Genomic DNA, 25,828 nt, shown 5'->3' with positions numbered 1-25,828 from the left:
AAAGGATGTGGGTTTTAAGGGAGAGGGTAAGGAGTCATTCCAATCCCGGGAGCGGAAAGACTTAACTTAGGGGGAAAAAAGGATAGGTACATACTTGCGCGCGCGCACACACATCCATCCATACATACATACATACATACACAGACACAAGCCTTTCCCCCTAAGGTAAGTCTTTCCGCTCCCGGGATTGGAATGACTCCTTACCCTCTCCCATAAAACCCACATCCTTTCATCTTTCCTTTTCCTTCCCTCTTTCTTGACGAAGCAGCCGCCGGTTGCGAAAGCTCGAAATTCTGTTTGTGTGTTTTATTCATTGTGCCTATCTACCGGCACTTTCCCGCTTGGTAAGTCTGTGCCAGACATACAGTGTGTAACATGCAGTGTTTTTTAGTTACATATTATTCATATGTACAATAAATTCTTTTTTGGGGAACAAGTGCACAAAATATGAACACAATTTTCATACTCCAGAAAAGAGCCATAAGAATAATAACCAACAACAAGAGAGAGACTCAACTTACATTTACCAAGAAAAAATAAACATAAAACTCAAAACAGCATTTTCTACCAAGGAATAAAACTGTACAATAAATTCCCAAAAGAGATTAAAGAAATTGCCAAAATACACTTATTTAAAAAGGCAGCTAAAAAGTATCTGTTATACAATACATTTTATACATTGAAGGATTACTTAGCTAAAACAGAATAGGGATTTGATAAAAATGTTATAATAATAATAATAATAATAATAATAATAATAATAATAATAATAATAATAATAATAATAATAATGACAAGAGCAAGGAATCTGGAAGAAGAGACAAACATCAGAATTATATAAATACACAGACAAGGTTACAGATACAGTAAGGAAAAGAAGAATGCAGTTCTACGGACATATCCACAGGATGAATGAAAACAGAATTTCAAAGTGAATTCTTAAAGTCATCAACTCAGGCAGGGGAAAAACAAAATGGATAAAAGAAGTTGAAGAGGACCTCAGACAAGCACACATAACAGTAAACGATGCAGAAAATAGAACTGAGTTCAGGAACATCATCAAAAAACATAAATTTGACACCACAACACAGAAGAGACCAGGATGCAAATGGACAGCGGAGCGAAAGAAAAAACACGGTGAACACATGAAGAGAATTGGGCCTCAGAAAAAACATAAACAATCATCATAAAGGAATTAAAGTCCAAATGCTCTCTTTAAATGGGAATAATCGACATTATTATTATTATTATTATTATTATTATAAAATATCCAGCATTCCACATAACACTTTCACTTTGTTTTCTTCCCTTTTTTTTCCTTTCTGGAAATACTTACTCCTAAGCTATGACACATCTTCCTCATTCTGAGATCAACACCTCACTCATTATGGAAGGGTGCTGACTCAATTTTACAGGATAGCAGGTGAGAACATGCGATATAGACAATGGCTTAGACAATGGCCCATAGATCGCCAGCGTGTGTGTGTGTGTGTGTGTGTGTGTGTGTGTGTGTGTGTGTGGTGTTACGGAACAGTGTGTGTGGTGACTGATAGTGAGATATGAGTGAACAATGTGGCATTACATTATTTAATAAGTTATTTGTAAACAAAGTATTATATACCAGGAGAAAATCTAAAGATTGTCTCTAAGTAGAATTCTATAAATATATGTGTACATGAATTAGCTTATTTTAAATTGATCTAAATTTGTAAATAAAATAGAAAAAAACTTCCACATGGGAAAAATAAAGATTCCAAGACTTACCAAGCGAGAAAGCGCCGGCAGACAGTTCTGTGTGTGTCTTTGTGTGTTTTGTTCTTGTGCCTGTCTGCCGGCGCTTTCCCGCTTGGTAAGTCTTGGAATCTTTGTTTTTAATAAATTTGTAAATACTTTGACATGTCCTATATCCTTGTAAAAGGAGATCTACGGATGAATAAAGCTACTACTACTACTAGAACAGATTCAATTGGCGTCATAGTCACTGACTCATTATTTTGTGTGACCAGAGGGAGCTATTCTTCAGATATTGTCCCATCTTTCCAGATGCTGGTTTCTGGTACAGACAGTTCGTAGCCTGTTTGCTCTTCTGGTGCAGTTAGCTCTTGAGATAGCTTAAGGGAACTTTTTCACAGCTTCATTCCTGACTATGCTTGCTGGTAACTAAACGGAGGACAGACTTCTGCTGCTTTGGTATCCTCTTTTCTGACTGCAACGTCTTGTTATATCAGGAGTAGGGAACCCAATGAGACTGTATTCCTTCTCAGGAGATTTTGTGGTCTGTAGACTGCAATGTAATAATGCAACATCTCGTCGAAAAGCTACCACAGAACTGTTGTTTTGGCATGGTGGGATGTGTACTGCACGAGACATGTGTTCAGCGGTAGTGCTGCACAGAGTGAGTACACGTGTTCTTACAGTTTGTCGTTGGCCTCCTCCAGTTATTACTGTCAGTTTATGCACAACATTATTTTCTGGCACTTTCAAGAGGATGTTCAGATTGTGCAGCTTAAAAGTCAACGTGCAGTATAGTGTAAGTTTTAGGTATTTCAAAATTGTGCAGTGTTTTTTGGTCAGGCAGATGTTAGGTCTCATTTTTGCATCTCTTTCTCAGACAAAAGCCATATGTATGTATGTATGTATAAGTATGTAGAGAGAGGGAGTTGGAGCCTGTCTACAGTCAAAGACTTGAAGAAAAAAAAAGGCTCCTAGTGCCAAAATTGTGAGTTTGGCGAAAATGAATTTTGAGTATACTAGGTAAATTAATGGTCATAATTGCACTATTAATGTGTTTTATTTGTGAGTTAAGTGTAGTAGAAGCAGCATTGAAAAGCTTGAATTACTGTGGTTCAATTATCAGCAAAAAGATAGTAAAAGTTCATGCTGTTTGTGTAAAACTGTGTGGGGTCATCATTTGAAAGGTACTGTATCATTTCAATCAAATCTATCTTCTCTTCTTCAAAGATGTTGCTTGTAACATCCAGGGCAGGTAGTTGCACCTGTACGCCTTTTCTCAAAATAGGAATACCTTCTGCTCAGCAGTGTGGGATCCATACTAGGTGGGGTTGATGAAAGAGATAGAGAAGATCCAATGGAGAGCAGCGTGCTTCGTTACAGGATCATTTAGTAATCACAAAACGGATACGGAGATGATAGATAAACTTCAGTGGAAGACTCTGCAGGAGAGAGTCAGTAGCTCGGTACGTGATTTTGTTAAAGTTTCGAGAACATACCTTCACCGAGAAGTCAAGCAGTATATTGCTCCCTCCTATGTATATCTCGCGAAGAGACCGTGAGGATAAAATCAGAGAGATTAGAGCTCACAGAGAAGTATACCGACAATCCTTCTTTCCACGTACAATACGAGACTGTAATAGAAGGGAGAACCGACAGAGGTACTCGAGGTACCCTCCGCCACACACCGTCAGGTGGCTTGCGGAGTATGGATGTAGATGAAGATGTTAGGTGGCACAGATTGTCAAGTATGTATTGAAATTGACAATGTTGTCCTCAGAAGTTCCGCCACAGAGTAGTCGGCCTGTATTCTAGGCCACTAGCCAATCACTTTATTCACTTGTATGGGTAACTGGTTGGTGGTATACATTTGCACTGCAGGTACGGCAGAGCTAGTATACGACATGACCGCTTTCACAGGTGGTCATGCCTGTGGTTGGCCTGGACATGCCTAAGACAGGATACAGGCGGGGGAGGTTGAGAGATGGAGTGAACGGGTTCACGTCTTAGATATGGGAAGGTAGACAGCAGGCAATTGGTTGGAATTGTTAAACAAGAGGAGCTGAGAATCTTTCTGTGAGAACTCCTTAATGCCACCACACCCGGTGCACACAGCCCGCCACCGTGGAACACTTCCTCTCCCAACATTCTACAGCCTTCAGATCGACATGTTCTGGTGAATTGTATCCCTACAAGTGATTATTTCAGCTTTGAGAGGAACATATACAAAAGAATCTGCAGCACGACCTTGGGTGCCAACTTGTTATTGGACTGTCTAGCTGAACCTTCCTAGACACCCAATATTCCAAAACCCTTGTCTGATTCCTGGGCTCCTTCATTTAATATGGACTGAGGATGAAGACAGTCCACCCTCATTTCAGTATGGCCTCAATACCTGGCCTCTCATCTACTGCCGTCGCTCCTCTGTAGCCCAGCATGCAACCTTCTTGGATATTGACCTCTACATTTCCAATGCTTCTTACAATCACAACACCTGTGTTATAGTAACTGCCAGACCTTTCAAAGTGAATACACTCATAAGACAAAAAAGACACATCGTGAAGGAATTATCCAAATGGGTTGGAAATAGATAGATGTGCTGTACATGTTACAAAATACAAATTATTACAGTTTCAGAAAAAATGGATGATTTATTCAAGAGAGGGGGTGTTTCTTAAATTGAGCAATCCAGTAATGTATTGGCCCACCTTTGACCTTATGCAAGGAGTTAATCGGCTCACATCAATTGATAGGTTTTCAGATGTTGTCCTAGGGGGATTTAGTGCCAAATTCTGTGTAATTGGCACGTTAGATCGTCAAAATTGTGAGATGGTCAGAGGGCCCTGCCATTAACGCTCCAAACATTCTGAATTGAGAAGAGAGATGGGACTGTTCTGACCGAGATAGTATTTGGCAAGCACGAAGCTGAGCAGTAGAAATTCTCACAACATATAGGGAGGCATTATCTTGCTGAAATTTAAGTTCAGAATGGCTTGCCACGAAGGGCAACAAAATTGGGTGTAGAATATTGTCGATGTAATGCTGTGCCGTTAGGGTGCCGCGGATGACAACCGAAGGGGCCCAGACCGTCACTTCTGGTTGTCAGGGTGTACGGCGGGTGACAGTTAGGTTGGTGTTCCACTACTCTTTTGGTCATCCCCAGATAGGTCTTTACTGGTCAGTGGCACTCAATTTGAAGTAAGCCTTATCACCAAAGACAATTATACTTCAGTCAGCGAGTGTCCTATACAGGGTGTTAAAAAAAGTATGGCCAAACTTTCAGGAAAAATTCCTCACACACAAATAAAGAAAAGATGTTATGTGGACATGTGTCCGGAAACGCTTACTTTACATTTATAGCTAATTTTAGTTTCGTCAGGATGTACTGTACTTCCTCGATTCACCGCCAGTTAGCCCAATTGAAGGAAGGTAATGTTAACTTCGGTGCTTGTGTTGACGTGCGACACACTGCTCTACACTACTAGCATCAAGCACATCAGTACGTAGCATCAACAGGTTAGTGTTCGTCACGAACGTGGTTTTGCAGTCAGTGCAGTGTTTACAAATGCGGAGTTGGCAGATGCCCATTTGATGTACGGATTAGCACGGGGCAATAGCCGTGGCGCGGTACGTTCGTATCGAGACAGATTTCCAGAACGAAGGTGTCCCGACAGGAAGACGTTCAAAGCAATTGATCGGCGTCTTAGGTAGCACGGACCATTCCAGCCTATGACTCGCGACTGGGGAAAACCTAAAACGACGAGGACACCTGCAATGGACGAGGCAATTCTTCGTGCAGCTGACGATAACCCTAATGTCAGCATCAGAGAAGCTGCTGCTGTACAAGGTAACGTTGACCACGTCACTGTATGCAGAGTGCTACGGGAGAACCATTTGTTTCCGTACTGTGTACAGCGTGTGCAGGTACTATCAGCAGCTGATTGGCCTCCACAGGTACACTTCTGCGAATGGTTCATCCGACAATGTGTCAATCGTCATTTCAGTGCAAATGTTCTCTTTACGGATGAGGCTTCATTCCAACATGATCAAATTGTAAATTTTCACAATCAACATGTGTGGGCTGCCAAGAATCCACACGCAATTGTGCAGTCACGTCATCGTCAGGCATTGTTGGTGATGTGTTGATGTTCTTCCACCTACTCTCAGTGGAGCACGTTATCACGATTTCATACGGGATACTCTACCTGTGCTGCTAGAACATGTGCCCCTACCTGTGCTGCTAGAACATGTGCCTTTACAAGTACGACACAACATGTGGTTCGTGCACGATGGAGCTCCTGCACATTTCAGTCGAAGTGTTCGTACGCTTCTCAACAACAGATTCGGTGATCGATGGATTGGTAGAGGCGGACCAATTCCGTGGCCTCCACGCTCTCCTGACCTCAACCCTCTTGACTTTCATTTATGGGGGCACTTGAAAGCTTTTGTCTACGCAACCCTGGTACCAAATGTAGAGACTCTCCGTGCTCGTATTGTGGACGGCTGTGATACAATACGCCATTCTCCAGGGCTGCATCAGGGATTCCATGCGACGGAGGAGGGTGGATGGAAGTATCCTCACTAATGGAGGACATTTTGAACATTTCCTGTAAGAAAGTGTTTGAAGTCACGCTGGTACACTCTGTTGCTGTGTTTCCATTCCATGATTAATGTGATTTGAAGAGAAGTAATAAAATGAGCTCTAACATGGAAAGTAAGCATTTCCGGACACATGGTCCACATAATATATTTTCATTCTTTATGTATGAGGAATGTTTCCTGAAAGTTCGGCCGTACCTTTTTGTAACACTCTGTATTATGATCATTGAGAGCTCCTAACATACTAATTTAGGGCTTATAACATACTAATTTATGTAGGTTACCTGTTTGGATTGGCACATATGCAGTCCGATATGCTGTCACTTGTCTTCATGTTGGAAACTTGTTGATTGGATTAGAATTGTCTTCAGTGATTAGTCTTACTTTGAATGACACAATGACCAGAAAAGGTGGATCAGGTGATGCCCCCATCGGCAGTGAGACTGTCACCCACGAGATGTACCAGCAATCAGGAGTGATCATCTGGGTCCGGTGCGTGCCCCCTGCTCTCTGCTTCCTGCCCCTCAAGACAGTCTGGTCAGACATGGACAGTCCATCTGCAATGACAAGCAATTCATGTGCAGTATGCTGAGATGACACCCATGAACCAGTTGGAATGGAGCACCAACAACATAAACATGGTGTGAAACAGTTTCACTACATCCTTTGCTGCTGCTAATAACTGTTGTCATTCAACAATCTGACCTCATGTGACACTTAAACGCTTTCCACATTGTCACCTGTCCTCAAGGTGGAAAGTCTTCCCACACAAGCTTCGCTTTCTACTACTTGCTAAAAAGGACGTGTATCATCTCAGCACTTGTGCTCTGGATAGTGACTGTTCTATAGTAAGTCCCTTGTGACATTTATTACATCACAGTAGTGGTTTTGCCAAGCTTTGTACAAAATTTGACAGCGTATCTGTCATACAGCTCACATTAGTAATGTACTTGAGAAACACTGCTTCTCTTCAGATGCTCTCAACACTTGTATTAGCACTGCAGGGAGGTCAAACTGGTACCGATTTAATGGCACAGTATGACCTAACTGCCACCCACAGAGGGTGCTGTATGTTCTTGCACAGTGTTGTCAACCACATTAATTATTTCCAATCACGTTTTGCTTTTAATGTAGATATGTTGATATTCCTTAAACAACTTCTAGCTGTTAACTGAGCAACGCAGATGCTTACGCAAATGGCAGTGCTAATCCATGACAGAAATTCTGGGCTTTAAACAAATTGTCACTGATTGGTGCGACAGTATCTCACCTGTTTGTATTAAAAAGCTTTCTGTACTGTTCATAACAGAAGTAGATGCATACCACCTCCTGTGGTGGCATATTATGTAATATTGTACTGTGGCGTTGAAATCGTCTCAGGTTTGTTGATGCTTGTGTGCAGTGTGTTTGATAATAATTTACTGAGGAAGGGAATAGTACTGCCACATGTGAAATAAGTTCTGGAATAGAATTTTGTGTGTAGATTATCTTCAGTTGCAGAGTCCAATTATATGAAAACCTCAAGCTGCAGCCAACATGAAGGTTGTTCATGTTGTCTGCATCCATCTTGAGAATGAGACCAACCAACCAGTTGGAGGACAGCCTCACAGTTGAGGTTGGAACTGAAACAACAGTGGAACTAGTTCTTCTGTCAGCTCCAGGACTCCAAACACCAAATAAAGGGCAGAAGGAAAGTTGTTTATACAGCCAGATTCCAATCCTACAACAGTCTGGAAACAGAACAATATACACATCTTCTATATTCTGTTCATCCTAGAATAAACCCAATGTAAACATTACACCGTGTATTCTTTTGCGTCTGCTCGAATCTCATTGAATTTCGTTTCCGTGGGGCGAGTACAGCCAACTAATCATAAGGATATTTTTTTATGCTGCGTTACATGCACATAGACTGAGCGATAATGCGGGACAACTGCTTTACCGGCACATTAAACATGGACAGCACAGGCCAGTCAGCTGGTCAACTAACCTGCAGTGATGTGAGCAGTTGCATTTCAGATGTAAGAAGAAAAGAGTAAATAAACAATATAGCTTGGAATATAATTTAATGTTTAATGAGAATGAAATAGTATTTGGCAAAACTCCAGCACTACCGCACGCTTCTTAGGTGACCAGACAGAAAGTATAAAATGCCCTCGTCCTTACCTAACATAGTATTCTAATTACAATCAAGAATTAAGAAAATTTCTAGCTTAAACCCAAGGTAATTTTTCTGGGCAGCTATGAGTTTTGCAAAAGCATACTGCAGGGATTTCGCAGTGTTGTTGAATACCGAAGCCACTGAAAGTGTTAATTACAGCCAGTTGTCCGATAATCTCTTAGCTCCTTCCTTAACTGAATCTAAGAAATACATTTCAGTTCTGGAACTGTCATGTGCTATGTTGATAACTAGTCGATCAGCAACAGTATCAACAAAGCCACCCAGGTGACACATTTTCTCCTCTTCTTTCACGAGGTTCCGTCCTATAGCCCGGCAGCGTTTGGCAGTGATGCGTGAAACAGCTGCATGACTTAGCTTCAGTACGTAGGGCAGCTTAACAGTCGTGTTACTTCTCGTGGCGTCCTTAACTTGCTCCAGATCAGTTTATCTGGTTTCATATTGTAATGATACAGTGGCAAATATAGACGTATCGCATTTGTATGGGGTGCTCGATGCTGTGAAAATGATTTTCTCATGTTCTTGTGACACTTGTCATTCTGGTTCATGAGGGACTACGTCTGTGGTATAGTGTCTCTGGTTTTTCATATTTGTTCTAAAATTATATTGTTTTCTTAATTTAAGCAACCTTTATTAAAACTCTTTCATAAAATATCGTTAAGTAATAATTTGTTTCAAATGAGAACAGAAATTTCATATGTAATATGTAATTAGAAACAAAAAGATATGCGTTATTCATAAAAAATGATGATGAATTTTACAATTACGAGATGTGAGTATTTAAAATTGAACAAGGAAAAAAAAAAAGAATGACCAAGGCACGACTTGAACTGTTGATCCAGATTATCAGTTTACTATGCTATCGATTCCATTATACATCCAATGTGTATTTGCTCTTCAACTGTATCAAACACAATCCCTCAGAAAACTTCAAATCTGACTTTCTGTTAATTTATGAAAAACATTAAGAACAGCCTATTTCTCAGCACTTTTTAACCATGTTATACACTTGTTTCACTCTGGAGCAGGAAGCAGGCTCAGCCATTTTCACACTGCGTATTATCTGCGCAACAATCAGAGCACAACAGTTCAGAGACTGTGACTATACATGATTTTTGAAATAAAAACTACATAGCTAAAGCACGATTAAGAAAAATATTGATGACTGTTAATACATTAAATATCTTAATGTTCCATTTGACATAACTTATAAGAAGATATCTAATATATAATAGGACCTACTTCCAAGAACGTAACACCACCAGTATACATGTGCTATGGCTTCTGACCAGTAATGTCTGTATTTATTTACATCAGGTTTATTCTTATAATGAAGAGAGTGTATAAATGTCATACTCTTGTGACGTGCTAGAGTATTTTATACACATTGAATTTGACATACTTAAATTCTCACTTTCTTCAGTTTTGTAAAAGGAAGTAAGATAGTGGTCGCCACAGCACCGTATATGAGCTAGACAGGGAGTGAGACAGTAGTTAAATATTATAAGAATTTGTTGTTATGTAATGAATGAATTGGCACCACTTCTTTAACTGGCAATAATTGAAGGTGTTATTAAGTCTTTCGCGACTTTTACAATTTGATAAAACATTTTGGTCTACTGTACCTATTGACACCAGATGTTTCCTTTGTCCCATACTATAATGATGTGGCATGTGTTCTTCATCCATTCTCTGCAAACCACTGTGAAGTGGCAGAGGGCTCTTCCCATTGTAACAGTTTTTGGGATTTTTCCTATTCTATTCACATATAGACTGTGGAAAGAATTGAGTCTTAAATGCCTCTGTACTTAATGTAAATAGTCCAATCCTCAATCGAGGGGCTCTGTGTTTGATTCTCGGCCTGCTCGGTGAGAACATTGACACTATTACTTTTGGGCCTCTCTTAGTTTTCTGAATGTAGGCCGTTGTGACAGATTAATATCTGGTGTAGGGAATTGTAAGGTGGGTTGGAAGGTGACAATTTGGCTGTGTCAATGGATGTGAAGACAAAATCTTAGAGGTAGCAACAAACTGATATGTAGCATAGCCTGGGACCTAGGTTAGGTTGAGAGTTGGTGGAATGGTATCAAATGCATTCCAGCCCGAGGTGCTTGATGTGTGTGAGTGGTGTGTGTTTCTCTTTTGCTGATGAAGGCTGTGACTGAAAGCTTTCAGTAAGTGTCTTTTAATTGTGCCTGTCTGCAACTTAATATGTATTCTTTATGGTAAGTAAGGATTCGCCGTTCCCTACATTGTTGGTATTCCTACCTGTTTGTTGTTTGATGCTAAAAATGCATTTTATATAGCCCTTCAATACATCAAACAAAGCTTAACGCCTACTCTAGTAGGCATTTTGTGGATTAGAAAATGGCGCATCATCACAGCAAAAGAACATAAGACTTTTTTTGTTCTGCTGAAGAGCAGAACATTTTTAATCGAGCAATTTATCGTGTTTTAAACAGTTGAGTGCAAATCATTTGTGTCAATGCAGTATTATGATAAAGTATATACAGATGCCAAACTTTCACTCACAGTAACAGTATCTTGCCATACAATCAGACATATTTTACACCTCAAGTTGTGCTGTACATTACACCTTCGTGTAATTTTTGTAGCATGAAACAATATGTCGGACAGTATTTTCAGTTGAAAATAAGTTGAACTGCACTGTGGTGTGATGATGTGGGCCAATAAAAGAGCTATTTTGCATTCCAATCGTGCTTCCAGTCCCATAGGGGCAGATAAGTGCAGTTCGTCTTTATTCGACACGGCTGCAAATGACCGAGGTGTCACACACTGTTTGCACTATAAACTTTCACCCTCGAGAAGCTGACAGTTGCTTTGTACAGGGTGTTTAAAATGAATATTGGGATTTTAACGCTTCATAATATTTATTAAACTTGCATGTATAAATGACATATCAAATGAAAGAGCAACTCAGTTTTACCAAGGACCTTATAAATGTTCAATGTGAGCACCATTAGTCACACAGCACACATCAAGGGTAGCTGAGTGCTGGATAGGCCACAAGGGGCGCAATTACAGGGCTTGCTTTGCGTGACCTCCACGTTCACACGACCTAACGCCATGCGATTTATTTCCTTTGGGGCTTCGAGGATCGTGTGTACGTGCCTCCGCTACCCCAGACCTCCCTGAATTAAGAAACCGGATAGCAGCAGCTGTTGCTACATTCACTGAAGATGCACTTATCAACATTTAGGAAGAACTCGGTTCTAGGCTTGATGTGTTTTGTGTGACATATGGTGCACACATTGAACATTTATAATATATAAGAAACTATCAGCCTCAATTGTGGTAACGAAGCCAACCTTTACCTAGGTTTCAGCCCACGTAATTGAGCCTTCTTCAAAAGATATACCTGAATCTATAATTTGTCTTAGAAATGAAACTAAAACACCCTGAATAGGCAGGTAAAACTGTTGGAGTTGCTCTTTCATTTGACACACAATTTATATCTAAGTTTAATGTAATAAATATTATAAAGTGTTAAAACCCCGATATTCATTTATAAACAACCTTTATTTAGTTTCTGTACCTCACTGGATGCACGGGGCTCACCTTACCTGCCGTTTTCTGTTGACAGGTATAGCTTGCTGGAATCCGGCATTCGATGTGACCCCTGCGGAACTCGTAACTGCTATAGTGACGGAGCGCGGGGTTGTTGAGCCGGGCCAGCTGCGGAAACTGCTGGTGGAGGAGCAGCAGCCCAACGGAATGCTCGTAGGTGACATACCGTCCTAGCGCCGCTCGGTCCTGCCGCGGTCTCGCCGGGTGGGACACTCATCGGCGCAGCTCGTCCGCCGTACTTGATTTATTTGTTCTGCTGAGGACCCTTGTTATGTCAATTTTATGAAATTGTGAACACATTTTGTAAGCAGTGCTGTAAACCACAGCTCTATACTTTTACCTTTATCTCTTACCTTTATTTTCTGTTATTTGTGTATTTTTTACAACCATATTACTGTAGTGTTTCTCAGCACACTACTGTTGCTAAGCTGGGATTGATGGATTGTTGATTCAGTATTAGGTGCAGAATTTTTCCAGGGTGATCCTTATTGTATAGCAAGTACACATTTGTCGAATGGTGTAAAAAAGAGAGAGCACTCAACTTTCACTGTGTTAACTTGTGGTCACAATGAAAAAATATATTTCAAAGATCTTATTTGTTCATAAAGATGTGTTTCAGGTCTCATCTTCATCATGATATGGTGACTGATGGGTAATGGATGATTCGCAGTTGACTTGAGTCAAGTTATCATACTGGGAACCCAAAGTCTCATATGCAGGTGCCTGTAGGGTTCTTCTGCATAGCTATTAAAACAGTTTATTGATATGTATATATGGAGTTTAACACATTTTTAGGAACAAGTAGGTTTTTGAAGCAAGGTTTCTGTAGATATTGACAGCACTTTGCAGTTTAGGAACTGTGATGTGATGCGATGCGATGCAATGTGTGTGTCTGTCATATTACAGTAATTAAATTTTTGGGAGATGATTCTTGAGAGTTTAAAATTGTCTTTAACTTTGTTCTCTATCTGAAACTTTCTCCTCTGTTTTGGTGAAAACACAATTGTCTGATTCATACACATTTTGTCTTGTAGCGATAATGTCAGGTTTATTAATTAAGAAAAACTACACAAAGTGCCTTCTTATGGAAACCCTGAAATATCTGTACTTTTTAAAAACGGAACAAAATTCTGCAAAAGACAAGTGAAATTTATGTCTCTAGTCACATAGTCACATACTATTCCTTATACTCAAAGGAAATAAAGCACAAGCTGTAGTGATTAAGCATGAACAAGGACTGTTAAATTTGATTATACTCATCTTGGTTGTGTCAACTCAAATACTTAGAAATAGAAAATCCTGAGCAGTCTCATCTTCATGTGCTGGTAGTAGGATAGATTGAAGGTGGCGATTGACAAGTCACTATTCTAGATGCGGTGTCCTCAGGAGAGGTCGTTGGGTCATTACAGAAGTGGTAGGTTAAAAAGTATAGAAAGTGCCCTTCCCCTGAGTAGTAATCAGTTCGAATGAAATGAGATGGGGAAGAGGTTGCAGCTTATAGCAATTTGTAAGAGGCAAGAGGAGAACAGGGAGAAAACAGAAGACATACCAGGTTTTAAAAATGACAGAAGAGCCAAACCTGCAGAATTAAAATTGCTCCCTGCCAAACAAATTTTGGAAAGTTGTGTATTCTTACTGGGTGTGTAGTGTATGATACATAAAAATGAATAATGGATTTGACTTTATGGGAATTTTACTTTTGGCTTTAGAAAATCGTTAGAGGGGACTATTCAGACTAAAGTTGTATCCACTGTGAGTATTGAATAAGGGAATATATAAAATCTAATGTAAAGTAAATACATACATTCATCTCAATAACTTGTAGTTGAAATAACCAACCGGGGAAGTCTAATTGCTTCAATTGTATATGGTATCTAGTGCATGCATGCATGCTTAATTACGTACATGCGTGCTTGCTCCTGTGATAGAAATCAGTTTCTGGGCAAGTTAATGTGTGTCCTAATATGAAAACATTTTGTGGAATTTGAACAACTTACGTTTAGCAGTAGTATAAGTGATGTATTCCCCCTCCCCCCTCGTAAGCAAACAGTCCTAAAGTAGTGTTTAGGAAATGAGTGTCACTATGCATAATTTTTGTCCTTGCACAATTCATTCCTCTGGCTGGAATGTTGATGCTGCAATGTACGCATTATGTGATGAAAGTAAGAGCTAACAGTTAATGGTAATACTTTCATCAGTATAGAACATTTGTAGGTGATTTTTAGCGGGTCACAAGTAGAATAACTGTGTAATATCATTTTGAATGTTTGTCAAAATGTGATTGCTGATGCCAGTTTATTGCTTCTTTCTGACCTTTTCCCTTTCCATGTGCGTTTTCTTTTCTTTCAGTGGTTAGCTTTGTGTAGGGTATTTCAAGTATTGTGTATGACTGTTCTTGAAAACAAATAGCGTCCTGCCTTTCCAAGAATAGTGTGATGGCATATTGATTCTGTGAGCATGATAGAAGTTTCTAAATAATTCCAAATAGAAAACATTTTACATTTTTGGAGGATGAGTTGTGGTTTCCCCTTCTATGCTTTTTCTGTAACAAAAGCCATCTCAGTCAGTTGTGTGTTTGTATTTGTTATGGCAGATTTACAAATATGTTTGCAAAGTAGGGGTCTTAAAAGCAATAAAAAAAGGCTTGCCTATTAAAACTGTGTGTCTAAGAGATTTTAAAAATAAACATATTTCCTTGTAGGCAGCAAATACTTTGTTTACATGGTTCATTGATGGTTAATTGTGAACTAGCTCATGTTACATATTGTATGATTGAAGTTTAGAATGTTTGGAGATTTGTTCTGTGCCTTATTTCTAAGCAATAAGTAGTTTATGCTGCAGTTAAGCACTTGCATACTACTCAGCTGTGAGCTGTGTAGACAGAGCAGCTTGTCCAAGGCTAGTTTCTATCTTTGTGAAATCTCAAGAGTATACGAAGCACTTAGTACATTGTTATTTTTTTTTTATTTTGATAATTGAACATTTGTATTACTAGAAAGACCATTATTAGACATGTGAAGAAGACAAACTCGTGGAAAAATGGCACAGTTGACTGGCTGCTTCCAGCAAAACATTAGGCCATAGTATAGCAGGTGCATTTAGAGAGCATTGCAATAAGAAACTAACAGCTTGCTACAAGAAATACAATTCTCTGCAGTACCCACTGTAGAGCTGGTTTATGAAGGGTCTGTATGTAAGCTAAGCAGAGGTTGTGGCCGGATCATGACGTCATTTCATCAAATGTAGCAGGAGTGCTATGATGCCAGTAATCACCCATTTTAATGTATAATGTTTTCATTCCTCACCAACACACTCCCTCTGTCCCCCTCCCCCCACCTCCTTCCTCATCCCCTTTTATGTTATTTCAAGTACATCATTTAGGTGGTGGTTCTATGTTTCAAATGCTTGAGGACAAGTGTTTCTTTTAAAAAAAATTCGTTTCTTCAGCTATTCTTTTGTTATGTTGTAGGCACTTTCCTTGCTACATTTTAGCTTAGCCACACGTAGAATAGAGTAAGTATATATATAAATTGTATTAAGCCATATTGTCCCTTAAAAAGCCCAGTTTCTGGACATTGTCAATGTTTGACCATGTAAACTTACTTTCCAGTCTGTGTTCATGCTGTTCATGTATGTCCTTTGATAATACTTTCAATAATATGTAAAAAAAAAATTGGGTCAGTTTTTAAAGTTTGATGACAATATCTGCCGTGATATAATTTTCATTCTGCGAACAAATAACTGAGTAAACTTCCTCTGACATTTGGAATGTGTGAAACAGCCACAAGCAGTAAAAAAGGCCCTGGTTGAAATTAGGGAACTATTAAACATTTTGCTGTTCTCTGACTACATCAGGGGCAGTCTCCCAAAACACGTGTATCTCAGTTATTTAATAAGTGCCATATTCAGATCCCATTTTTGTCTTCGTGGGGTGTTGATCGCAGCACACAGTAAGTTAACCCATTATTCAATTTTATAGCTGTATACTAAGACACAGAATTTATAAATGTTGAGAAAGTGTAAGTTTACACATTTGGGCAGGGTTGTGCTAGTTGTACTTTTCCTGCAGATTCATGTGGAGATAACAAGTCTGCAGAAAACTTGGAGCATGTGTTATGTAGTGTTTCTCTCTGCCTTTTTGACTTTATTGTGGCTCTTCTGCCCCCCAATCCTCTTCATGTGTTGGTTGTACTACCACTGCCATTTCACCTTTCATTACAATTGCCATCTTCCAGATGTGATTTTTCCTTTATAAACCTAGTCACCTTGTATACACTCTTCATTTAATGACTGGGAGGGAGAAATACTTCAATGACAGTAAGATGCGGTATTGAATAAAAGACTGACTGACTGAGATTTTTGGTGTAAATTCTTTCGCAGGAGACTTGTTCATAAATGTAATCACCATGCTGATAAATATTTCTAAAATATGGGCTCAGTTCTTCCATTTCATGTAGTGTATATCAGAAGAAGAAAGTATTTGTATTATTATTACAAGAGGTTTTTCTTTTTCCACTTATTAAAGAAAATTTTTGTATCTCCAGTGCTACTTAGGAGTAAGTAAATTAGCAGATTAATATCTTAAGCAAGATGATGAACTATTTGTAGTTGTGTTCTCTGTTGGTGTTGTTTGGGTGATACTGATACTTCAATTTTCCACTACTTGGTTTGCTGTTTGTGCTGCAGCAAGCTCAGGGTTTCTGCTTTAGGTATCTGTGAAAAATGTGACTTAAAGAAAGATAACATCAGTTTTCTGATAATAGCTCTTGCATTATAGATGGTTTTAGTTTTGTTAATGCATAGTTCCTCAAATATTGTTTGCACTATATTTTGTATCCATAGCTATGCAGACAAGAAATATAATAATAACTTGTCACATTTTGGATGGAGAAAGAGCGATCTATACAAGAGAGAGAGAGAGAGAGAGAGAGAGAGAGAGAGAGAGAGAGAGAGAGAGCGAGAATAAACATATGTCCATTATTTTGAAGAGGTGTTTGTTTTTTTTACATGTTCTTTCCTTATCCCCTTCTTCCCTGCGTTCCCCCCCCCCCCCCTCTCTCTCTCTCTCTCTCTCTCTCTCTCTCTCTCTCTCTCTCTCTCTCTCTCTCTCTCTCTCTCTAGATGTAATTGATACCTATTACTGAAAATACAATACTGAAATTATTTGGTTATTCTTATATATTGTGTATGGTATGTTTAGTTCTGTGTATTAATTTGGTTGTAGTTGTAAATGACCACCTCTCAATGGTAATTAAGGAGCCAGAAAAGGGATATTAACATGTTGTGGTATCTAGGTTACTTCATATTTAGAGACTTAATGTATGCATAATGTGATTTGTGACTCAAATTGAGTTACAGAGGAAAAGAAAGAGAGACTGTCTTGGGCAGTAGCAGAGGACAGAATATGACAAAGTTCCATTCTGCTACATTTTATAGGATGTAAATATATATATATATTTATTAATTTGAACTGGAATGAAAATGCAGTGTGCACAAATAATTTGTCCGCCTCAGTTCTATCTACTTTGTATGGTGGCTAATGTTGCAGTGCAAGATCATAAATTTTGATATGTACCTTATTTTGGGCATTGTATATACCGAATTATTTTATTAAAAGTTAGACTCCAGTTAATGATTTGTTGTGTTTATTTTTCCTTAACCATGTTTCATTCTAGAAGTTTAATACCTGGTTGCTGTAGGATGTCTCACAGTGTGCATCGCATTGCCCTAGGTTTTGTAAATTGTGAATATCTGCACTGCAAGTAGGGATGGTCTCACAACCCAGGTGTATGACCTCTGAACAGTAGATGAAAAGTTTCAAATTGAGGCATCCAAAGATATGTTTATTATGAGCACAGAATAGAACCGTGCCTGCTTAGCTGGAAGAACTATTTAAAACAAAACTAGTTATGTTTTGGCTTAGCAAATGAGTAGTGGCATTACGGTATATTGATAATTTTAATTTTATGGACCGTCTGACTACAACTGAATGAAACACAATCTTCGTGCTATATGTGTTTCGCCTTTATTCTCTGCAAGGCATCTTCAGTGGCCTGGAATATGTACATATTTTTGATATTTATCTTCCATTTTGGTCAGTGTACCTATAGGTTATAAACAGTTCTGGTGGTTGATTTTTGCTATTATGTAGTAATATTTTGAACTCTAGTTACAGGCTGCATGGACAATTTTCTACATATTACGCTACTATTCCAGTTTTGGTGTCGTTCCTCTTCTTATACATGCTACTTGCATGAGGTTTGCGTGTGTGTGCGTGTGTGTGCGCGTGTGTGTGCCCGCGTGCGTGTGTGTGCCCGCGTGCGTGTGTGTGTGTGTGTGTGTGTGTGTGTGTGTGTGTGTGTGTCTCCAGAAGGCAAAGGGGCCGAGATAATACATATATATTATCATTTCTTTTATGAAGTGTAGCAGGGAGCCTGTGCCAATGTGTGTTTGTTCATGTTTGTTTTCAGCTATGGCTTTCTGAATGTGGAAGTATTCGTGTGTTTGTATAAGACGTTTGTCATCGTTGCTTATTCGTATTATTTTCATTTCCTGTTCCATGTTTGTAGAATGGTGGCTGTGGTGTTTTAAATGCTCTGCAAATATGGAATGGTTTGTTTCGTACTACCAATACCTGATATTATCGTGTTTTAAAATTCCTGCATGTCATGCCTATGTACACTGCATCACAACTTTGACATTCTTGTTTATATATTCCTGATTGCTAGAATTTGTCCGTCTTGCTAGCTGGTTGGCTTAGGTGTGATTGGAGGGTTTTCCCAGTCTTCTATGCTATTTGGAAGCCCTATCCCTTTAGGATGTTTCCAACTCTGTGTGTTAATTTGTGTGTGTGTAAGTCGTGGTGTAGCATCTGGTCTTTTCTGTGCAGTGTCGTCATTGTGTGTGTTTGTAAGTTTGCAGGATGTGAGTTCTCTTGTATTCTGAAAAGTTGTGTTTGGTTTGTATTTATGTTTTTATTTTTTGATTGAGTCCGTGTACTACACATGTGTCATGCCCATTATTCCTATCTATTTGAATGATTGTACTCATTTCTTTTTCATGGTTTCTCATGTTGAGTGGGACTCTGTTTAATGTATGTCACATCTGTCTTTGTGCTCCAAGTTTCTGGTTATGGGGATGTTTGTTCTATTAGCTTTCCTGTGTTTATCACTATTCTGTTGTTCTCCACTCTACAGTGTTTTGTAATTAACTTTTGGGGTTGTTTGGCTATGTGGTATTGTAGTGTCCCCAGAATTTTACGAAAGTCTTGAGACACTTGTGTTCCAGCTGTTTCGAGCACACGTTATTTTAAAGCAGGGTGTAAGGATGAGCATGGGATACTGCACCCATTTATTGTTTGTGCAGGCGAAACTGGAAGGGAGATAATTTGTCAGCGCTGGCAAGTGTTCAGTGCGACCTGCCAAGAACAAGCAAATACGGGCCGGAAGCTCTGTGGCCGGCTGCAAAGAATAATGTAGCATTGTATTGTTAAAAAACAAATGGAGAGACTCAAAATAGTGACTGTTTATTAGACGTTGAACTGCTGTTGAGAGTACCTGGATAGTCAGCCACAATAAAATCTTATGTATTAATTGTGTTGAAAAATGTGTAATTAACTGATTCTGGGTGCCTGGTAATGTGTGGGCTTCATCATAAAGTTTAGCAGGTTTTTTTTATTGTACGAAGTGGAAATAAATATGTTCTGGTGCATTGACTGATATTCCAAGAGTAGCGTATTTTTTAAATAAGAAGAGAGAGTGGGAGAGTGAAAATTTCCCCTTCCTAGCAGTGAAATCTTCAGAGAAGCATCCGGTGCTAGCAGAAGACATCGGCGCTGCAAGGAAGCAGAACCAGCATTCTTCAACAAGTAAGTCCACGGAAATGCCAAAGCTGTATAGAGGGAGCTTAACATTACACCAGGCCACCGCAGTGTGCTGGGGCTTTCTTGAAGCTCTCATTGGCATTCTATCTTTATGTACCTTTGGTTGATTGCTGAGTGTTGCTTGTGGGATTTTCTGTGTCATGTAATATTTTTGTTTGTCTCTGAGTGTGTTTTCAATGTTTTCAGTGTTTGTTTCATGTTGGCCTGATGTTTTGTAGTTGTCATCTGACTTCAGTTTTTGTGTGGTATTGGAATTGGTGTGTGTTCCTTGGTTTTGTGATGTCTTGCTCTTTGTCCATGAGTACTGTTAAATTACGTTGTCTGCTCTTGTTATTAATATTTTGTTGATAGTTAACTTTTGTTTTAATCTTTTTGTGGTGGCTGCTTCTGTTTGGTTGTTCTTATGGCGTGTCTGCTGTGTTTGTTTTCTTATGCCTTTTATTTCATTTTTTACTATTTCTCATGTCAGTTCTATGTTTATTTCACAATTGTGTTGTTTTTCTTCACATGAAGAGCAATACACCACAAAAACCAAGGAATACATAAATACCAACACCACACAAAAATTGAAGTCAGATCCAACTACACAATTCCAGGCAAACCTGAAACAAACACTGAAAAACATTGAACACACACACACAAACCTCATGCAAGTTACATGTATAAGAAGAGGAATGACACCAAAATTGAATAGTTGTGTAATATGTAGAAAATTGTCCATCCAGCTTGTAAGTACAGTTCAAAATATTACTACACGATAGCAAAAACCAACCAACAAAACTGTTTATAACCTATACGTACATTGACCAAAATGGAAGCTAAATATCAAAAATATGTACATATTCTGAGCCACTGAAGATGCCTTGCAGAGAATGAAGGTGAAACCCATATGGCATGGAGATTGTGTTTCATTCAGTTGTAGTCAGACGGCCCATAAAGTATATATTATCAATATACAGTAATATAACACGGAACTGAAGGAGACAGGACTACAGAAGTTAATACAGTAATAGAAACTGATTAATAATTGCTGCTTGAATAACTGAAAGAAATCTGAGCTAATTTTTAAATCTGAACACACATTATCCTGGGCGAACCTTAACTGGTACTAATATCAACAGAGCTTCAAAGTCAATATATTTGAGATCAATGTTCAGATTTTGAGTTATGTACTGCTTCACATTATTTCCATTGTGCATAGTGTCGATTATGATAATCGGGATATGGATCGCCCTTCTGCTGCTCGGACAAATTCCTCATCTGCTTCAAAACTCCGGATGCAGCATTCTCGACAGTGGTGGCATTATGAACAGGCGGATGTAATTGATGTAAATACAAATAAAGTTGACCTTACTAATAACTTTTATAACACGTTTTAATGTACAGTTGGTACACACATTTCTAAACAATACTGGTACAATGGAGCTAGTCATATAATCTGCTGACTACCACTCACACAAACAAACAGGTGAAGGTGCTGGAATTAATCAACTGAAGAGCATATCTCCTCTCTTCTTTTTTATCAAAATATTATCTTTGCCACTTTCTCTCTCTCTCTCTCTCTCTCTCTCTCTCTCTCTCTCTCTCTCTCTCGCACACACACACACACACACACACACACACACACACACACACACACACACACACACACACACCTCTAAATTGGTGATACCTTGATGCCTCACAACATGTCCTACCAAAAGATCCCTTCTTCCAACCAAATTTATTCAGTACCTCCTCATTAGTTATGTGGTCTACCCATCTAATCTTCAGCGTTCTTCTGTAGCACCACATTTCGAAAGTTTCTATACTCTTCTTGTCTAAACTATTTATTGTCCATGTTTCACTCCATGGCTACACTCCATACAAATACTTTGAGAAATGACTTTGACACTTAAATCTATACTTAATGTTAACAAATTCCTCTTCTTCAGAAACTCTTTCCTTGGCATTGCCAGTCTACATTTTATATCCTCTCTACTTCAACCATCATCAGTTACTTTGCTCCCCAAATAGCAAAACTCCAATTGTAAATAGCCTTTCACTCCCTATATTTTACCCTTGCCACCTTCAGACTTTGAAAAAGAGTATTCCAGTCAACATTGTCAAAAGCCGTCTCTAAGTTTACAAACGATATAAACGTAGGTTTTCCTTTCCTTAATCTATCCTCTAAGATAAGTCATAATGTCAGTATTGCCTCACGTGTTCCAATATTTCTACGGAATCCAAACTGACCTCCTCCGATTTCGGCTTCTACCAGATTTTCCATTCGGCTGAAAAAAATTGTGTTAGTATTTTGCAGCCATGATGTATTAAACTGATAGTTACATGTGTAGATAGAGCTTATATTTATAAAAAGAAAAGAACAAAGGAGGGAAAAAATGAGTCGTCATAATTGCCTCTCCCACAGTGCACTGACGTCATACGGAGGTGCACAGTGTCTGAGCTTATTTCTCTTTTTGAGTGTTGATAACCTTGGCCGGTATGGGTATAGCCTTTATTTTTGGCCTTTCGAGTTATCTTGTATGGCTATCAATTTATATATGCATGTCAGCTCCTTTTAACTCATACATATGTAAGTTTTCTTTCCTAACAAGGTGCTTGCTGTAACCGCACAGTCCCACAGTTGCCATTCGGCATATATGCCGTGTTTAGCATACACGCACAGCTCAACATCTGTTATCGTCCTAGTTTGAGTTCGCATCTCCGATACGCACGTGTCTTTCGTTTACAGTAGTTATGACTGCACAGTTTCGTGAAGCTCGTGTCCAGCGGCGTGATCCTTTGTGAAATCTTCGATGCGGTGACAACTGGTTTCCATATCAGCAGCCTGAGGAATTTATTTCACCTAGTCACCCTCACTTATTCAGTGTATATCCGACATCTGTCGACAAGATAAGAGTCTTGCTACTTTTACTACATTGTCGAGCACCGAAAATTCGTGTTGCACAAAGCATTCCCATCTTTAGTTTATAGTGCCACATCCACATACATCACGCGCACCCTTTGCAGCCAGATTTCATATGTTCTTGTGCTTTGTTTTTGAGTGTCTGTCATACAGTTGCATTACATAAAGTTTCTGTAGTGTACTTTACACATACAACACATACACATTTTGGTAAATTACAGTTTCGTTACATTGTTGGATTCCAATTATATGAGTACACATTTTACTAGTGCTCGTTTATACATTCTTCATATAACATTCATACAATAATAGTTTATGTTTTTCCTTATGGCATAAATTGACATCCATTTCATTTCAAATTCCGATGACTTCTTTTTGGAGAATATTTATCAATCCAAATTCCAAACAACTAAAGAAATGAATAATAGTTGCTACAATACATACTACATGCCACTCGGATAACTAAACATGGCCATACAGATCTGGTATATATTTAATTCCCGCCTTACCTTTTGTAGAGGGTTTTTAGCCAAATAGGATGTAGTTCTATCCGTTTGGAGATGTTGGAATAGTTCACTTTCTGGCAAAAAATACACTTACTTTGCACCTGTCTCAGGTTGGGGAAAATAACAATATTTACGTATTTTGCCAGTGCATTTTGCAGTGCCATAATGACCCCAAGTATTGTGTGTGTCTAAGACATCATCATTCAGCTAGTCCTCTGGCAGACACACTCGCCATTGTTCTTGGTCGGCATGGTTCCCATGGAACTGAACTCCAGTATTGGGGCAATGTATGTTTGGGGACAAAGTACCTTTATCCAAGATGGCGCCGATGACGTCATCCAACATGGCGGCGATGACTTCAGCTGATGATGCAAGCACCGTTATCCAAGATGGCGCATTTTGGCGGGAAGATTGAATTTTGGCAGGAAAGTGCCGCGCCACCCTAGCCCAGGAAAATGGCGACAAGTTCAAATTCAGGTGCGCTAATGCGTCACACCTCAGCAAATGGCGGGAGAAAAGGACTGGCCTTTATTGTTAAAGCAATTTCAGGCAGATGTGTTCGTCACTGCCCACCCCTAGAATGCTGCACTCCTATTGGCTACTGCATTAGTCACATGATTCGACTTCATATAGGTAAGAAAAGGGGTTCACTATCCTTTCAACTACCTAGATTCAACTTCTTATCGAGGTCCAGGTCTTCCTAGGAACCGCCACAGAGTTTGAATTTTGGCATTAAAGAAAGGTCACTTGGGATTTCGCTACCAATGCAAGAAAATTGTTGCAAACAAAGCTCTCCACCACTAACCTAAGCCTCCAGGTGCAACCTCTTCCTAGGGTTTGCTGGTAGAAGGACTCAGCCATCATCACTAGGCTGATGGAGAGAGGAAGGAGCCTACTTTATTGGTTTGGGAGTAATTTATTTACTGATGGATATATATATAATCACAGAACACATGCTCTGACATGCCCCACAGCATACAGACATGCAAACTACTCCTACATAACTCATGTATAACGCTCTACACACATCAAGGTGATGGTCTACTGTGGTGATGTCAACGCATATATCCCTCCCTCATGAATTGCAGTCGCCTTTCAGAGCCAGAAGGCTATACCTGCCCCTTTGATGGTAGGGGGTACTTGCCCCCTTGTTGCTCTCGCATCACCTACCTTGGGAGCACTCCCCTGAACCACTGGGAAAACCAGTCCCCACTTTTCAGCAACAGAAGCGCAAGTCTTCTTCAGCTCCTCTCGCTGGAAGCGAGGAGAAGCGACAAAAGTCCAAAAAAATACCCCTAAGACCAAGGAAATTGCGGTGGCACCCACACCATTGCTACCTACAAGCTCTGTGTCTGAGGATGTCGTTTGCTGAGAACCTAGATCTGACCGGACCCTCAGACACAATGGATATGGAATGCTCAGCGAATAAGTTGGTGGCAACAGGTGAACCCGAGGTGTAAACTGGCTCATTGAATGTTCCATGCCTTTCCAGTCTCACAATGTCATCCTCCAGTGGAATTGCGGCGGTTTTTCCCACTGCCCCCCCCCCCCCCCCCCCCCTCCAACGGAGCTCACGGTCCTTCGCGAGTATGTGCGTGGCGAGCACGGGGCCCCCGAGCTATTCCAGCCTTCCTTCCTTTTCCGGCTGCATTTAATTTCCTTCCCTTTCCACTCTCCCCCTCCTTTCCTCTCCGTGCTCCTTCCCCTTCGCCCTCTCTTCTCCCTCTCTTGATGTCCATTTTTATGTTGGCCCCACTATCCTCCTGGTTATGTTGGCTTTGCGTAATTACCTCATCCTTTTGGCATTATCTGAACCCCCTCTGGGGTTTGACCTCCATTACTAAATTTCTATTTCGTAGTGTGAACCATTTGGGGAAGAGCACCTTACCTAGTGGCTCTGATGTGTGCCCTCCTAATTCCTCCACGTTTTCCTTCATGTTGTTGTCTGATGCTAGCTAGGTTGCATAGCCAGCATGGTAGCCAGCCCATATGGTGGGATCACTATGTACCCTTTTGGTTGAGCCCCTGGAAAACACAGGGATCACACTTCTGATACCTGAGCTGTGCCCTCCTAATGTAAGCCTAGGAGTGGTTGCTTGTTCTCCTGGAGCATCGGAACTCCCAGTAATGGCTGCCGTGCCAGATGGTCCTTGCCATGGCTGGGTGGCGTCCGTGGGGAGAGCCCCTGATCTGAGTGGTTGGTATCAGGGTGGACGTTATGCAAATGAAACACATATGGCTCCAGAACTCTGGCTGTTCTTCTGTGGCCGTCTCTTTCCATGGAAATAATTCTTTCAGTGCTGCTTCTTCTGACCCTTCGGCCTTCCTTCCCATGGCTACCCTCTAGGAGGAGTGCCAGGATCCCCCTTCCCGGCACATTCCAGCCAATGGTCTGCTGCCACACGACGACCATAAGAACAACAGTCTGTGGTCCC

General features: G+C 39.9%; 1 protein-coding gene across 3 annotated transcripts in view; it reads left to right on the top strand.

Moving 5' to 3' along the window:
- The window catches only part of LOC126293710 (methylthioribose-1-phosphate isomerase), a 63,408-nt gene extending 45,676 nt beyond the window's left edge, over positions 1–17,732 (top strand). For 2 of the 3 annotated variants that reach the window (XM_049987023.1, XM_049987022.1), the window contains exon 6: positions 12,114–17,732. In XM_049987023.1, coding sequence (XP_049842980.1) covers positions 12,114–12,271 — 158 coding nt within the window. In that variant the 3' untranslated portion in view covers positions 12,272–17,732. The remainder of the gene's footprint in view (positions 1–12,113) is intronic. The other variant, XM_049987024.1, reaches the window with a different exon arrangement.
- Positions 17,733–25,828: the final 8,096 nt, after the last annotated feature.

The sequence above is a fragment of the Schistocerca gregaria genome, chromosome 10 (genome assembly GCF_023897955.1).
Source record: "Schistocerca gregaria isolate iqSchGreg1 chromosome 10, iqSchGreg1.2, whole genome shotgun sequence".
NCBI lineage: Eukaryota > Metazoa > Arthropoda > Insecta > Orthoptera > Acrididae > Schistocerca > Schistocerca gregaria.
The sequence above is the reverse complement of the archived record's forward strand: the minus strand, read 5'-3'. Positions and strand labels throughout refer to the sequence as shown.